General features: G+C 38.0%; 1 protein-coding gene across 1 annotated transcript in view; it reads right to left on the bottom strand.

The window, feature by feature from the left end:
• Window positions 1–2,852: 2,852 nt before the first annotated feature.
• Window positions 2,853–14,932, bottom strand: part of LOC150108438 (urocanate hydratase-like) — a 286,428-nt gene continuing 274,348 nt past the window's right edge. The window contains exons 21-22 of the mRNA XM_090415848.1: window positions 14,764–14,814; window positions 2,853–3,108 (exon numbers count right to left, since the gene is read on the bottom strand). Coding sequence (XP_090271974.1) covers window positions 2,974–3,108; window positions 14,764–14,814 — 186 coding nt within the window. The 3' untranslated portion in view covers window positions 2,853–2,973. The remainder of the gene's footprint in view (window positions 3,109–14,763; window positions 14,815–14,932) is intronic.

The following is a 14,932-nucleotide window of genomic DNA, read 5'->3' as shown; positions in this document are numbered from 1 at the left end:
TTGCTATTTAGGAAGGGTCCTGTCTAACATTGTTTTTTAAAATATAAGATAGAATATACATTAAATTAAACTTTAATATACTTCCAATATTTTGGCAACGTCACGTTGCCATCTTCAAAGAAACTTACAATAAAGACACGTGCATGCAGGCACTAAACACAGTAAATGAGAAACAAAGTGAGGAAGCTATGGTTTCCCTAAACGTCCTGATGGTGCCCCCTAGTGGGGGGTATTCTTAGCAGTTGGGCTGAAGGTCTCCTGATGTAAGCCTCCCAAATTTGGGGCAGTCTCATGCAACCAAATTTGTTGAGGTGTTGGCATGTTTCTTAGGGCTGAGGCTGATTCCATGAATAGGTTTTAAAATTTAAACTTGCTACGGTGTACTATTGTGGCTTTCTTCCACCGTATTCTGTGGCGTGTATCCAGAGCATGGTCTGCAAGACCGGAATGGCTGTACTGGTGAAACTGGATCTAATCCTTATGTTCTGAAATTCTGATATTCGCTGTCCTGCCTGTTTGGCCAAAGTAGAACAACTTACAGCTGCAAGGTACCTGGTATACGCCAGGTATGTCTAGGGGGAGTGGTTGGTCTTTAGTGGAGCAGATAAGCGATGCCAATTTTTTATAGGGTCTGTAACAAGAGGTCAAGTCATGTTTTTTTAGGATTTTTGTAATTTTTTCCAAGGTGCCTTGGATGTACAGAATGGTAATGGATTTAGAATAATCTTGTTGCGAAGGGGAGGGGGGGTTGTGGTTTACTGGTTTCAATATTTTTTTGGGGATTTGTTTTTTTTTGGGGGGGGGGGGTAGCCATTGGCTGAGAAAGTGATGTGATTTAGTTCATTGGTTAGGGCATTGTCATTTGAACAGATTAGTTTAGCCCTGTTGTATAGTGTCTTAACAACTCCATATTGTTTTGAGGGGTGGGTGGGGATGGTGGGATTGTTGGTGAATGTATCTGCCTGTATGGGTGGGTTTTCTATAAACTGAGAAAACCAAGGTTCCATTAGGCTGGTGGGTGACTAGTGTGTCTAGGAAAGGGAGGCTGTTGTTTTCCTCTTTTTCCCAGGGTGAACTTAATTCTGGGGTGTTGGTTGTTTAAGTGTGTTAAGAAGGAGAGGAGTGTGTCAGAGGTGTGTCAGAGCCATGTGGCCAGATAGCAAACACATCATCGACATAGCGAAGCCATATGGTTGGTTTTTGTGGGAAAGAGTTTAAGGCTTTCTCTTCAAAGGTCTCCATAAAGAAATTGGCCAGGGGTGGGGAACCCATGGCTGTCCCCTCCATTTTGTTTGCAGAATTTTCCCTGCCAAACGAAATAGCCTGAGTTCATTGTGAACTGAAATAGGAAAGATATCGGGAGGAAATTTAGCTTGGATTAGCTCTAAGGTTTCCTTGAGTGGGACATTAGTGAATAAGGAGGAGACGTCAAAGCTGACCATTATGTGAGTATGTTGGAGTGGAAGGTTTTCTATGCTGGCTTTGAAGTGGGCTGAGTTGCCAGTATAGTGTGTGAGCACTTTGGCCAAATGTTTAGCTAATTTGTATGTGGGGGAATCAATGCTATCCACTATGGGGTGTAATGGCACATTATGTATTTTTGGATATATAGTGTGTGAGCACTTTGGCCAAATGTTTAGCTAATTTGTATGTGGGGGAATCAATGCTATCCACTATGGGATGTAATGGCACATTATGTATTTTTGGATATATAACTCTATACCTTCCCCCCATAAATACAGGGGGGGGGGTTAGAGTTATATGGTTTTAATTTGTTAGTAACTTCCACAGGCCAAGAAGTGACCTCCTTAAGGAGCCTGTGGAGTTTTCTAATTTGTGGGTTGGTAGGATTGTATTCAATGGGGAGGTAAGTAGCCCAATATAATAGAGCATTAAGCTTACCAGTGTAGTCCGTTTGGTTGAGTACTACGGTGGCATTTCCTTTATCTGCTTTGGTGATTATTAATTCTTTTTTTTTTTCTCATTTCATGCAGCGCTTTATACTCTAAATGGTGATGGATTATTCTAAATCCATCACCATTCCTTACATCCGAGGCACCTCGGAAAAAATTACAAAAATCCTAAAAAAAAACATGACTTGACCTCTTGTTACAGACCATATAAAAAATTGGCATCCCTTATCTGCTCCACTGAAGACCTACCTGGTGTATACCAGGTCCCTTGCAGCTGCAAGTTGTCCTACTTTGGCCAAACAGGCAGGACAGCAAATTTCAGAATACAAGGACTACATCTGGTTTCACAATAAATTTCACAGAATGGCTGTACTGCAAGACCAGTACAGCCATTCTGGTCTTGCAGACCATGCTTTGGATACATGCCACAAAATACGGTTTAAGAAAGCCACAATAGTACACTGTAGTAAGTTTAAATTTGAAAGACTATTCATGGAATCAGCCTCAGCCCTAAAAAAAAAACATGCCAAACCTCAACAAATTTGGTTGCATGAGACTGCCCCAAATTTGGGAGGCTTACATCAGGAGACCTTTGGCCCAACGGCCAAGAATACCTACATAGCCCACTTGGGGGCACCATCAGGACTGTTACGAAAACTATAGCTTCCTCGCTTCGTATTTAGTAAGCATGTACAACCAACGTCTAAGCCTTTCTACGAGAATTAAAATATAAGAGGCATGTGAGTTGTATATTTGACTTGGTTTTACTAATTTCTTTTTCCAAGCCAAAAATTGGTATGGCCTAGGTTTTTCTGAAAATAAAAATAATTTTTAAAAAATTTGAATTTTTTTGTATCGCCATAGATGTAAAGTTTTATGAGTAACTGCATGAAAACACTAACTTCATATACTTCAAATGGGTAAAAAAGATAGTTGTGATCAGTTTGTGAAAATGATGTAAAAATTTATTCCAATAATAACTGAACATCTGTCAAATTATTTTATGTGTCATTCATAGTAATCATTAATTATGAAAATAATCAAGTTTGAAATGTAATTCTTATAGCGATAGTTTATCTAACAGTGACTCATTTGCTAAATAAGGCAGAGTAACTTGAAGGTTAGGATTTTCTTTCATAGCACCTAGTGTTGCCTCGATTGAATTTATATTTCCTGCCCAACATCTGCGTGCTACCTAAATAAAGGAAATATAACAGTTTGTATTATTTTTCATTGTTATTTATTAAAAAATAACAATAAAGCTATACAAAGAAATAATTTCATTTTGAACCATCTAGGCCAGTGCTTCTCAAACTTCAGATAGCTGCATACCCCTTCTTAAATTTTCATTATTACCAAGTACCCCCTTATCAAAATAATAAATATTTATTTTTAATAGAACAAAATTTGGAATATGTTCCTCTTCATTTCCTGTCCATGAAAATTCACATTTCAAGTAATTCGTATCATACTTATGAAGATTTTTCATCATATTCCTAATTGGTTCTCTAGAGATGTCAGACGATAGACCCTTGTCAATTTCATTTGATCCAGATACGATATCAACGTTTTCTTGTTGCTTACAGCTACTTATATTTGCTATATTGCTCTCTTTTGTGTGTTTTATAAATCCAGTCATTCCAGATGATCCATATTTAAGAATTTGAACGCTAAAAAAATTACTGTATTTACTTGAATATAACTCGCACTTTTTTCCCAAAATTAAAGTTAAAAAAGCTTGGTGCGAGATATATGCAGGGATTTTCGTAAACTAAAGTTTTCAGAAGAAAACTGAAAATGGTGTAGTTTGCCAAGAAGCTCCTATTTGCCATCACTACTTTTGGCATCGAGAGCAGTTTCCTTGTGTGTGCATCGTCAAAGTCATCCACTCGAATAGCTTCATCTTTTTAAAAATTACAGGACTTGAGATATGTAATGAACAATCCTTCACAATTGACTGAGAAGTGAAAGTAGAACGTGAAACGGACAGCAATAGTAGGCTGTAGAGATAGAGCAGATATGAAGAAGTGCATATGATTGGTGCAGTATCAACAAAAGATTGCACAAACCAAAGACAAAAGCAAGCCACCAATTGAAATGCTAATTCTCTTCAACCGAATTCCATAATATCTAAAACACATTCATGACTGGGTGGTGTCAAGCAAAACCATATGTTGCCTGTGCAAATATGGTTTTCAGTATAGTGACACGGTTGGGGAGGGTGTGTTGTTTGCCGCAGGGAGCGAGTTACTATCGGCACGATGTTCACAACATCCTCGTGATAGTAACTCGCAATTTCAGTAGGAGAATTCATACATAATATATAATTTATTGAGAAATATATACGTTTAAAATAATTCTTTTTTTCTTAATAATGATTCCATGCGTTAATGATGCATAACCGAAAATTGCCACGTACCCCCCGAAGCCCGTTTGCGTACCCTGGGGGGGGGTACGCGTACCACACTTTGAGAAACACCGATCGCGGCCATAGAAACTATCACATTTTTATTTCATATACGTACTGACATAACATTGAATTATGACAACATAAAAGTATCATAATATGGCAGACTGAGTATATGGTTGTGTCAACCAGAGTGTAAAAGGTTACAGAGAAAAAGTAACAATATCATAAGTACCTCCATGTTGGTGCTCAAGGACACAAATGATTAAGTTGTATAAATAATGGCAGAAACGGACAAAACTAAAGAAATATGAACAGTGGTTGAAGAATGCAATGCCTCACATGAATTGATGTGCTGTGAAGTAACTGTGCAAACAGCATAACATAGGATGTGCAATAAGTATATCCCAGATAATGTTCTGGGTTTAGCAGAGCTGAAGGGATGAAAAACACCATTATATGCTGTATATATAACACACAGGACAAACAGCTCAACTCATTCTTAATACCATTATGAGTAATTATGGATATGAAGTGTTAGAGAACTTACTTTAATTAGATTAAAATATTTTTTAGTTTTATTCTTTATATCAGTGCACAGCATAATCATTCCACTGGTCAGAATTAGGGATGCTGCTAGTTATTGATCACCACATGACTTGTGGCCAACCAGCAGTAATAGAGGAGATCATATTGTACCTGTTCCTCAACAGTCTGCCAGGATGAAAATGCACCATGCCACTACTCTTGAATGGCTGAAGGATTCATCAAATCCTAAGCCATTTGAACACCTGTAGGATACTTTAGAGCATGCTAAGACCTCCCAGGCAAAAGAATGTAGAATGCCTTATGTCATGGCTACATATCCACACTCGTGTCATTGAGTGGAATCACCACCACAATAGGTCTGAGTGTTTATCTTTGAATTAAACCATCAGTCTTTTGCAGTAAACAACTCATTACTCTAGACAGAAGGGTTGTCTAGAGTAACGAGTCTCATTTCCTGCTGCACTATGCTGATGGCCGGGTTCACATTTGGCATAAAATCCCTATACCTGGGTTGCACGGTTGTGGTTGAACAGGCTGGTGTTACGGTCTGGAGAGTTTTTTCCTGGTACATCCTAAGTCTGTTGGTTATCATCCCACAAGCACTGAATGGTTGCTATAGGGACCTGTTAGGAACCCTTTCTTATCTGCAGGAGGTCTACTCTGACCACAATGCCATCTTGCAACAGGACAATGCACCTTGTCATCAGGGTACAACTACTGAGTGGTTGGAAGAACATGACAATGAATTCACCACATTGCCTTCACCCCCCCAAACTCCCCTCCCCTGACTGTAACTCATTCGAACATGTGTGGGACATGCTAGAACGGGGTGTGAGAACCTGTTAATCCTGCTCCACAAAATGAGCATGAACTGATGGAGTTGCTGCAGCAGACATGGGTCGAGTTACACAGGCTTGGAACATGCAGTTACGAACACGGAGGATAATAAATTTAGTTTAATCCTTTATCCAAGTGTGAGCAAACAAAGTTTGCGCCTGAAAGTATCTTCAGGACTGGGTTAAGGTGGTACAACACCAGAGCAACTCGTTGCAAAGGTGGAGCAAGCTACCAACACTCCTATCTCAGTACCTCCTATAATGCAAAACACATCTCCTTGTGGCTATGTCTAATGTTATGCATTAAGGGAAGGGCCACTACCCAGACTAGTTTCGACCTTTATTGAGGTCTCTTCAGTGGGAGCCAGGCCCAAGTGGAGATATCAGGCAGAAGCATTAGCAGGTCATCTCTACCTACAGGAATTGCCAATTGGTGTGCCACCCTTTTTTAATAATTTACTCTGGATTTAGAGAAAGATGTTGAAAGTTTATTTTTCACTTGGTTAGAGTATAATAAATTTAGTTTAATCCTTTATCCAAGTGTGAGCAAACAAAGTTTGCGCCTGAAAGTATCTTCAGGACTGGGTTAAGGTGGTACAACACCACCTTAACCCAGTCCTTAACCTGGTGTTGTACCACCTTAACCCAGTCCTTAACCTGGTGTTGTACCACCTTAACCCAGTCCTGAAGATACTTTCAGGTGCAAACTTTGTTTGCTCACACTTGGATAAAGGATTAAACTAAATTTATTATACTCTAACCAAGTGAAAAATAAACTTTCGAACACGGAGGATGTTTAACACTTTGTGGAAACTGTTCCTGGGCATCTGCAAGACGTGATTGCACAGAGAGGTAGACCTATGCGTTATTAGCATATTGCAAAAATGTTTTCCCATTTCATTCTGTAATAATGTTACTGTTGAGTTAGACAAGGGGAATGGATATATCATGATACTTTTGAATTTTGCTAAGGCTTTTGACAAATACAGCATGGAAGACTATTGCATAAATTAGAGAATATGGGATTTGGTTATAAAATATTGGCATGGATGAGAGGATGGCTGCCTGACAGATATTAAAAAGTGGTATATGGGGATGTGAGTCTTCATGATTTAAGGTAACCAGTGGTGTGCAACAAGAATTAGTCCTTGGTTCATTGTTGTTCATTCTGTGCATTAATAACATTAGGAAATATTTGGCATGTCTTATGACTGGTAGCTCAGCAGCACTTCCTTCCCTTCTTCTCTCCTTTATTTTGAAGTATGTTTTTAGTCCAGTGCTTTGTTTTATTTGATCAAAGTTTCTTTTCCTTGGTCTTTCTCTTTTGATTTTGCCTTCTATTATTCTTCTTGTCAGACTTTCATGTCGTAAGATAAGTCCAATCCATCTGTCTCTCATCATCAAATTCCTGATATATATATATATATATATATATATATATATATATATATATATACCCTCAAGGAGTGTACAGGATATGATAGTACTACATGAAAAATTACATCATCACTAATTTATCTACAATTTTAATCCAAGTCTGTTACCTATAAAGACTCCAACATTATCAGATCATATTTCTATCTTCTAAGGCACTTTTTACCGTATCAATCCACCTATATCTTGGTCTTCCTCTGGGTCTTTTTCCTGTCAACCTAGCAGAGAACACTTGCTTTGCTAATCTGTCCTCTCTCATTCTATTTAAGTGACCATACCATCTAAGATTAGCTCTGCTAACGCATTCCTGGATGCTGACAATATTAGGTTCTTTCCTAATATCCTCGTTTTTAACATGATATTGCCAATGATGCCATCTGATTTTGTGTTTAGACTTTTCTCTCTTATTCCATATAAATTTATTCTATTGTCTATTTCCATATTTAATTTATCATCTTCACTAAAAATTGTGCCTAAGTAGCTGAAATGTTTACTTCTTCTATAGGTTCTTCATTCACAATGCAGTGATATTTTCAATGTTTCTGCCTTTTTAATGCTGACCTTCATACCATATCTATTACAACATTTATTCACTTTAGTCAGGGAATCTTGCAGACTTGTAGTGCATTTATTTAGAAGTATAACATCATCCACATAAAGCAAAGAGCTGAGATTAACATCTCCAATTTTGATATCATTAATACCACCTTCCTTCATAATGTTATCCATACAGATAGTGAATAACAGAGGGGATAAAGTACATCCTTGTCTGATACCAGATTTAACATTAAACCACCTTCCTGTAATTCCTTCAATTCTAACTGCTGACTTATAACTCAAATAAAGACTAAGTATATAACTGGATACACCATATAACCGGAGCGTTTCAAATAGCTTCTCTCTTGGCACCTTGTCATATGCCTTTTCCAGAATTACAAAGCTTTGTTATATTCCTATGATTTCTCAACTATCTGTCGTAAAGTGAAAATATGATTCTGATAGTCTCTATTTGGCCTGAATCTAGCTTGTTCTTCACCAAGCTTTCCTTCCAAAATCCTTATCAACCATTTCTGAAGTATACTTGCATATATAGCTCTAAGCCACGCTTACTCAAACAATTACGCATAAGTATATATGCGTAATTGTTTGAGTAAGAGCGGCTGTAAACGTTGTACGCTACCAGTATTATTAGTGTGGGTGATTTTTCTTGATTAAAACTAAATTACGAAATCGTTATTATTAGACCTAGTAACCTGCAGAAGAGAAAAAAAAATAAAATGGCGGTGACATTGTCATTCCATGATTTTAATTTAGATTTCGGTCGTTTCGTTAAGTGTGAGATCTGTTATACGTATGCCTTGGAGTACATAAATGATTTGTGGATATTTAGTGATGATGGAAGAAGGGTGTGTGCGAAGTGTGACTTGAATGAGGAACGATGAATGCAAATATGAAATTAATGACAGAAACTGTGAGTACACGTTTGAAAGGGAAGTATGGTGAGAAAGAGAGGCGAAAAGTTAAAAAATCAGGAAAAAAGAAAAAGAGAGATTTGAAAACCGTAACGGATGTTAAAAGGGACAAAAGTGAGGCAGAAAGAAACGAAATTGAGAGAACGAATGAAAGTAGAAATGGCGTAATGCAGAAATCGCAAGTGAAAAAAATCGAAAGAATAAATGATAGCAAAAAAAGAATGAATGATGGTGAAAGTTGGACGCATGTCGGACCGAAAGTACTGAAACAAAGAAAGATAAATGACAGTAAACGTGAGAAGAATGATAGCGAAAGTTGGACGCATGTTAGTCCTAAAGTACGGAAACAAAGAAGGATGAATGAGAGGGAAAGTGAGAAGAGGGGGGGGGTCGAGAGTTAGAAAGATTTAATGATAGAATGTGTCGCGAGATTCAGAAGGTGATTTGGATTGGATGAGGCAAGAAATGAAATTAAAAGAATTAAGGTCAAAACTATTAAAAAAAATCATGATGGCATGAAAGAGTTAATGAAAGATGAGCCAGTGGTGTTGTATGGCGACTCCATTATTAAAGGTGTGCTAGAGGATAAAATGCACAAGGTATGTTTTCCAGGCGGTAAAATGAGTAGAGTGATTGAGGCATTGGATATGAGGTGGGAGTGAGCAAAAGAGTTAATTGTATTAATTGTACAAATGATTAGAGAGAGAACAAAGAGCATGTCAAAATGAATGTCAGGAGACCGCTTGGAAAGATAAAAGAGAATAGTGTGACAGGAAGGGTAGTCAGTGTGTTTCCTAGCTATGATTGTGGTGAAATGAGGCAGAGAGCAAGGATTATGAATGATATTCTGGCTGAAATGTGTGAGGAGATGGGAGTACAGTTTGTTAATGTGTGGAATGAGTTTGAGGGACGAAGTGAGCTGTATGGAAGTGATGGACTGCATTTGAGTGGTTATGGTGTGAGTCACTTGGAGAGACTGCTGCTGGAAGGTAGAGAAGTAAATAGAGAGAATGAATCAGATCGAGAGGGGGAGTGATGTGGAAGAGCAGGAGAGATTGAAGAAGTGGAAATGAATGGGGAAGTGAGTGGCATGAGTATAGAAAATGAGAGAATGGGTGTGCAAGAGGAGCAGGGAAACGGGGAGGCTCAGGGTGGACAGGGGTACACAGCGTGAGAAAGGTGGATGCTCCAAGAGGAGGTGAGAGCATGAGTAGGCAGGAAAGAAATGGGATGACCAGGAATCAAGAGGAAACAGATGGAATTGCAAAGGGTTCTGAAATGAAGAAGCAAAAAGGGAAATGGCCCCAGTCCGGCATGGAGAGATCACATCGAGTGGGTGGTATCAGTTGAACTATCTGTAGATCCAGAAGCTGATGGATCTACAGATAGTTCAAGTAGATCCAATGCTAGAAGTATAAGAAACAAGGCGGATGAAATGGTTGCACTAATTGCGTCTGTGCACCCAAAGATTGTCAGAATAAGTGAGACATGGTTAGATGAGGACGACATCCTGACAGGAATAGAGATGGAAGGGTATGATGTGTTTCGTGAGGATAGAAGGGGTAAAAAGGGAGGGTGGGGGAGTACTATTGATGATAGATAAAGAGTTATGTCCATACAAGGTAGAGATGCAAGAGGGAAATAGGGCCAGTCGTTTTGAGGCAGTATGGTGTGAGATAGAGGTGAATAGAATCAAATACTTGATGGGATGTTGTTATAGACCTGGTAATGTGGATGGTGGTGATAGTGAAATGTATAGTCAAATAAGAAAAGGGTGATCATTATGGGTGATTTTAATTCTGGCAATATAGACTGGAATGAAGAGATAGCAACTGGAAGTAAAGAAAATGCGTTTCTCGAGTTTTTGAGGGATAACTGCCTCAGACAGCATGTAACAGAGGGCACACGAGGATTAAGGGTCTTGGATTTGGTCATCTCATCAGAGGATGTAATTATAAATAAAGTGTCAAATCATCCACCAATTGGTGAGAGTGACCATGAGGTGATTACCTGGGTGGTTGCCAGCAATGCAAGGACCCATGTGAAAAAAGAGTATATGTGGGACTACAAGGGGGGGTGATTATGAAGAGCTCAGGAAACAGCATGGAATGAGGAGTTAGCTGGAAAAGAGATCAATGCAGCTTGGGGGATTTTCAAAAATTATTTAGTAGATGCAATGTCTAAATGTATACCATGGGTGAGAAGGTTAAATAAGGTAGGTGTGAGATGGATAAATAAAGAGATTAAGCATGCGATACAGAGAAAAAGGGCATTGTGGAGGCAGCATAAGAGAAGTGGAAGTAACCAATTTCATGAGGTCTACAGAGACCAACCAAGGAGGGTGACTTGGTTGGTGAGAGTAGGTCAAGAGAGTTATGAACAGCAGTGCTAATGAAGCCAAAAAGAATCCTAGGGAGTTCTTTCGATATGTAGCCAGCAAAAGAAAGAATGATTATGGAAGGATGACATTGATTGGAGGAAATGGTATAAAGACAGCTTATGCAGAATGTGTGGTGGATATACTTAATGAGCAGTTCATAAAGATCTTTCAATCTTGTGAATGTGACTTCAGGGAGAGATTGAGAGCAGTTGATGATGGGGAGGAGAGACTGACTGTAAGTGAGCAAGAATTGTTTGGGGAGTTGAGTAAACTAGATGTAAATAAGGCTGTGGGATTTGATAATATATCACCGCGTATTCTGAAGGAATGTGCCAGGGAGTTGACACCTGCCTTGACATATTTTTTTAATACGAGTCTTGCACTTGGTCAAGTTCCTACGAATGGAAGGAGGGCAAGATTGTGCCACTTCATAAAGGAGGTGATCGAACTCAAGCATCAAACTATAGGCCTATCTCTGTGTCAAGTGTTGTGGTTAAGTTGTTGGAGAAGCTTGTGAGAACTAGGATCCAGAGTTGGGTTGACAACAATGATATAATCTTTGATGGACAGCATGGATTTGCTAAAGGGAGATCATGTTTTAGTAATCTACTTACTTATTACAATAAAGTGACTGCTTCCTTGGACAGAGGAGAAGAATACACAGTAATATACTTGGATTTCGCAAAAGCTTTTGATAGAGCACCTCATGATAAGTTGACAGTCAAACTAGAGCAGATGAGGTTGGATATTAGATTAGTGCATTGGATTGGAGACTGACTATCTGATAGGTATCAACAAGTTGTGTATGGGGATGTGATATCCAGGAAAAGGAAAGTCACTAGTGGAGTGCCTCCATTACTATTTAACTTGTATATTAATGATATTGGCAAAGATTTGGATGGAGATATTCAGTTGTTTGTAGATGATGCAAAGTAGGGACGAACCATAAAGAGTAGTGAAGATGTTGTGGCCTTGCAAGAAGACTTGAATAAATTGAATGATTGGGCAAGCAAATGGGAATGCAAGTTCAATGTTGCAAAATGTAAGGTTTTAAAATTTGGAAAACAAAGATTGGATGCAGAATTTATGCTTTTTGAGAATATATTGTTGGAAGTAGAGGAAATAAGAGATCTGGGGGTGATAGTAGATAAGGATCTAAAATTTAGGGGACACATCGCCAAAATTGTGAAGACAACACAAAGGCTTCTGGGAATGATGCGGAGGACACTGACGTGTAGAAGTAGGGAGATTCTTGTTCCACTGTATAAGGCTCTGATTAGGCCACACATGGACTATTGTGCCCAGATTTGGTCACCAGGTTTTCAGAAGGATGAAGAGATGTTGGAAAGGGTCCAAAGGTGACTGACTAAGGTAGTTTCTGACCTCTGGAATGTTGAGTATGAGGAAAGATTGAGAAGATGTAATTTGCAGAGTCTGGTGGAGAGAAGGAAGAGGGGAGATATGATAGAGAGACCCACAAGTTGCTAAGGGGTTGTTATAAGATCAATGGTGGAGAAGTTCTACAGAGAATAGTGGGAGATCAGGGGAGAACCAGAGGTCATTCCTGGAAACTGTATAAAGAGGGTGTGAGTAGGGGAGTGAGAGGCAGGTTTTTTTTCGTGCAGAGTTGTGAATGATTGGAATGCCTTGCCTGAAAGTGTGGTGTCTGCAAGGAGTTTGAGTTTGTTTAAGACACGGTATGATGAGATGTGTATGTGATAAAAGGACCTCCCAGATGAGTCTTTGACTCCATGAGGTCTTGTTTAATAATAATATCTTACCAGAAATACCTCTGTAATTCTGTCTCTTCTTGTTATTAATATCTTTATGAGTGTTCTGGGTTCATTTACTTAAGTACTTCTTCATTAGATTTTTTTTTTTGTCTGTCCATTTTATCTTTTGCATTCATCTGAAACACCACATTTCAAATGCCTCCTGTTCCCATTGTCCATGTTTCGCTCCATAAAGTACTATACCTCATATATAAGTTTTTAGAAGTTTTTTCCTTAGTTCTACACTTAAGTTTCCTTTTAATACCCTTTCCATTTTATTGGTTTTTGTTATGCCTATTCTTATCTTTGTATTTTGTTGATCTTCCTTCCTCATTTGTTGTACTCCCTAGGTATTTGTAATTCTTTACTTATTTTATCTCTTTCCCATTTAATTTAATTGGATTTGGCATACAACTATTTGCTGGTGATGCAAAGATAGGCAAGGTAATCTGGAATTCGGCTGATATACAATACTTGCAGAAAGACTGGAATTGTGGGCATGTGAAAAGGGCTGTCATGCCAATGTTTGTAAATGTCAAGTCCTGCACTTTGGTGTGATTAGATATCAAATGTATATTGTGGGATTATGCTAGAAGAAACTGATTGGGCCAGGGATCTTGGAGTATTAGTAGACAGGAAGTTGAAGTTCAAGGGTCATATAGCAAAGATTGCAAATACAACCCAGAGAAAAACTGCAATGTTGAAACAAACCTTGACATGTAAAAATTAGAAAATCATTTTGCCTCTTTACAAAGTCTTGATAAGACCTCACTTGGACTATTATGCATAGGTTTGGTTTCCATGATGATTCTGATACAGTGGAGAGAGTGCAAAGGAGTGTGTATTCCACAATCCTGATATCAAAAATGATATCAGGATTGTGGAATACTTGATTATGAAGACAGAGTGAGAAGTTGTAGACTGCAGACACCAGCAAACAGGAGAAAGAGGGGGGGGGGGTGATATTGATTGAGACTCAAAAATCTCTGAATGGGTCATATAGGATTGCAGTGGATGGGATTTTTCATTTTATGGAGGATACAAGGGCATCCTTGGAAGTTGAAAATGAATGCTGTCAGGGTTAGATTTTTCTCTCTTGGAGTGGTGCATGATTGGAATGAATTGCCTTTGGATGTGTGTGTGTGTGTGTGTGCATGAATTCAAGAACAGATATAACAGCTGGTGTGGAAAGCATGGCTTCCTTCTATGAGTTCTACCAAATTTGTTACAGCTGTTATACAATTTGATTACATAATCCTGGAGACTTGCATTGTATTTGTTTGGGAGCATAAAGCAAAGAGCTAAGTTTGATATCTCCAATTCTGATATCAAAGTTAAATGCCACTTTTTTTTGTCATAGTGTGATCCATTTAGATGATGACAGTGGAGATTGTGTGCACACTTGGTCTTACACCTGAATTCTACATCTAATCACTTTCAATTATTTCAATATTTTAATTACTTTCAGTTCTAACTACTATCTTACAATTTAAATATAGACTGTGTACTGTCTATGTTGTGTGTATTCTGTATAATTTTCCATTTACCACATATAATTCTAGCATTCTGAACACCTTTTTCCAGATCTGATTTTATTGTCATTTTATTTTTAATATATTTTCATTTATTTTGTGATCAAACAGTGTATATTTATGGTTTGTCACTGTTTCTTTATATCATGTTATGCAATGTGAGTACTGCTAAAATATATTTTTTTAAACATGTTTAGTTTTTGCTTAAATCTTTTTTCATCTGCACAAGATATTTCATATCTAAGGTAATTAAAAATTTTCATTCATTCATTCTGTTATTTTAATACTGACAAGTTTTATTTATTGCAATTTGTCCACAGAATGCTTCCAAATAAGCTATTGCATTTAAATTATATATCACATTCTGTTATTTCCAATATCTGATATCACTTGATTGTCTAAATAATTCCTGTATTTTTATAAAAACATTTTGTATCTTTATTTTAGAAAATGCACATTAATACTTACACCATTGCTGACATCCCAAGATAGTACCATCCTAGCTTTTTTTGCAGCATCCTGTGAATGAAAAATAGGATTATGAGTCACTTAAAAGGCCAAAAACTGAAGATACATAAGGGAAACAAGGTTTTTGTTTCTCTTAGTACCTTCATCTTTATGGGATCTTGCAGACTTC

The sequence above is a fragment of the Typopeltis vanoorti genome, chromosome 3 (assembly GCF_054136105.1).
Source record: "Typopeltis vanoorti isolate ZY-2024b chromosome 3, IOZ_Tvanoo_1.0, whole genome shotgun sequence".
Classification (NCBI taxonomy): Eukaryota; Metazoa; Arthropoda; class Arachnida; order Uropygi; family Thelyphonidae; genus Typopeltis; species Typopeltis vanoorti.
This window is presented reverse-complemented; position numbering and strand designations above follow the sequence as displayed.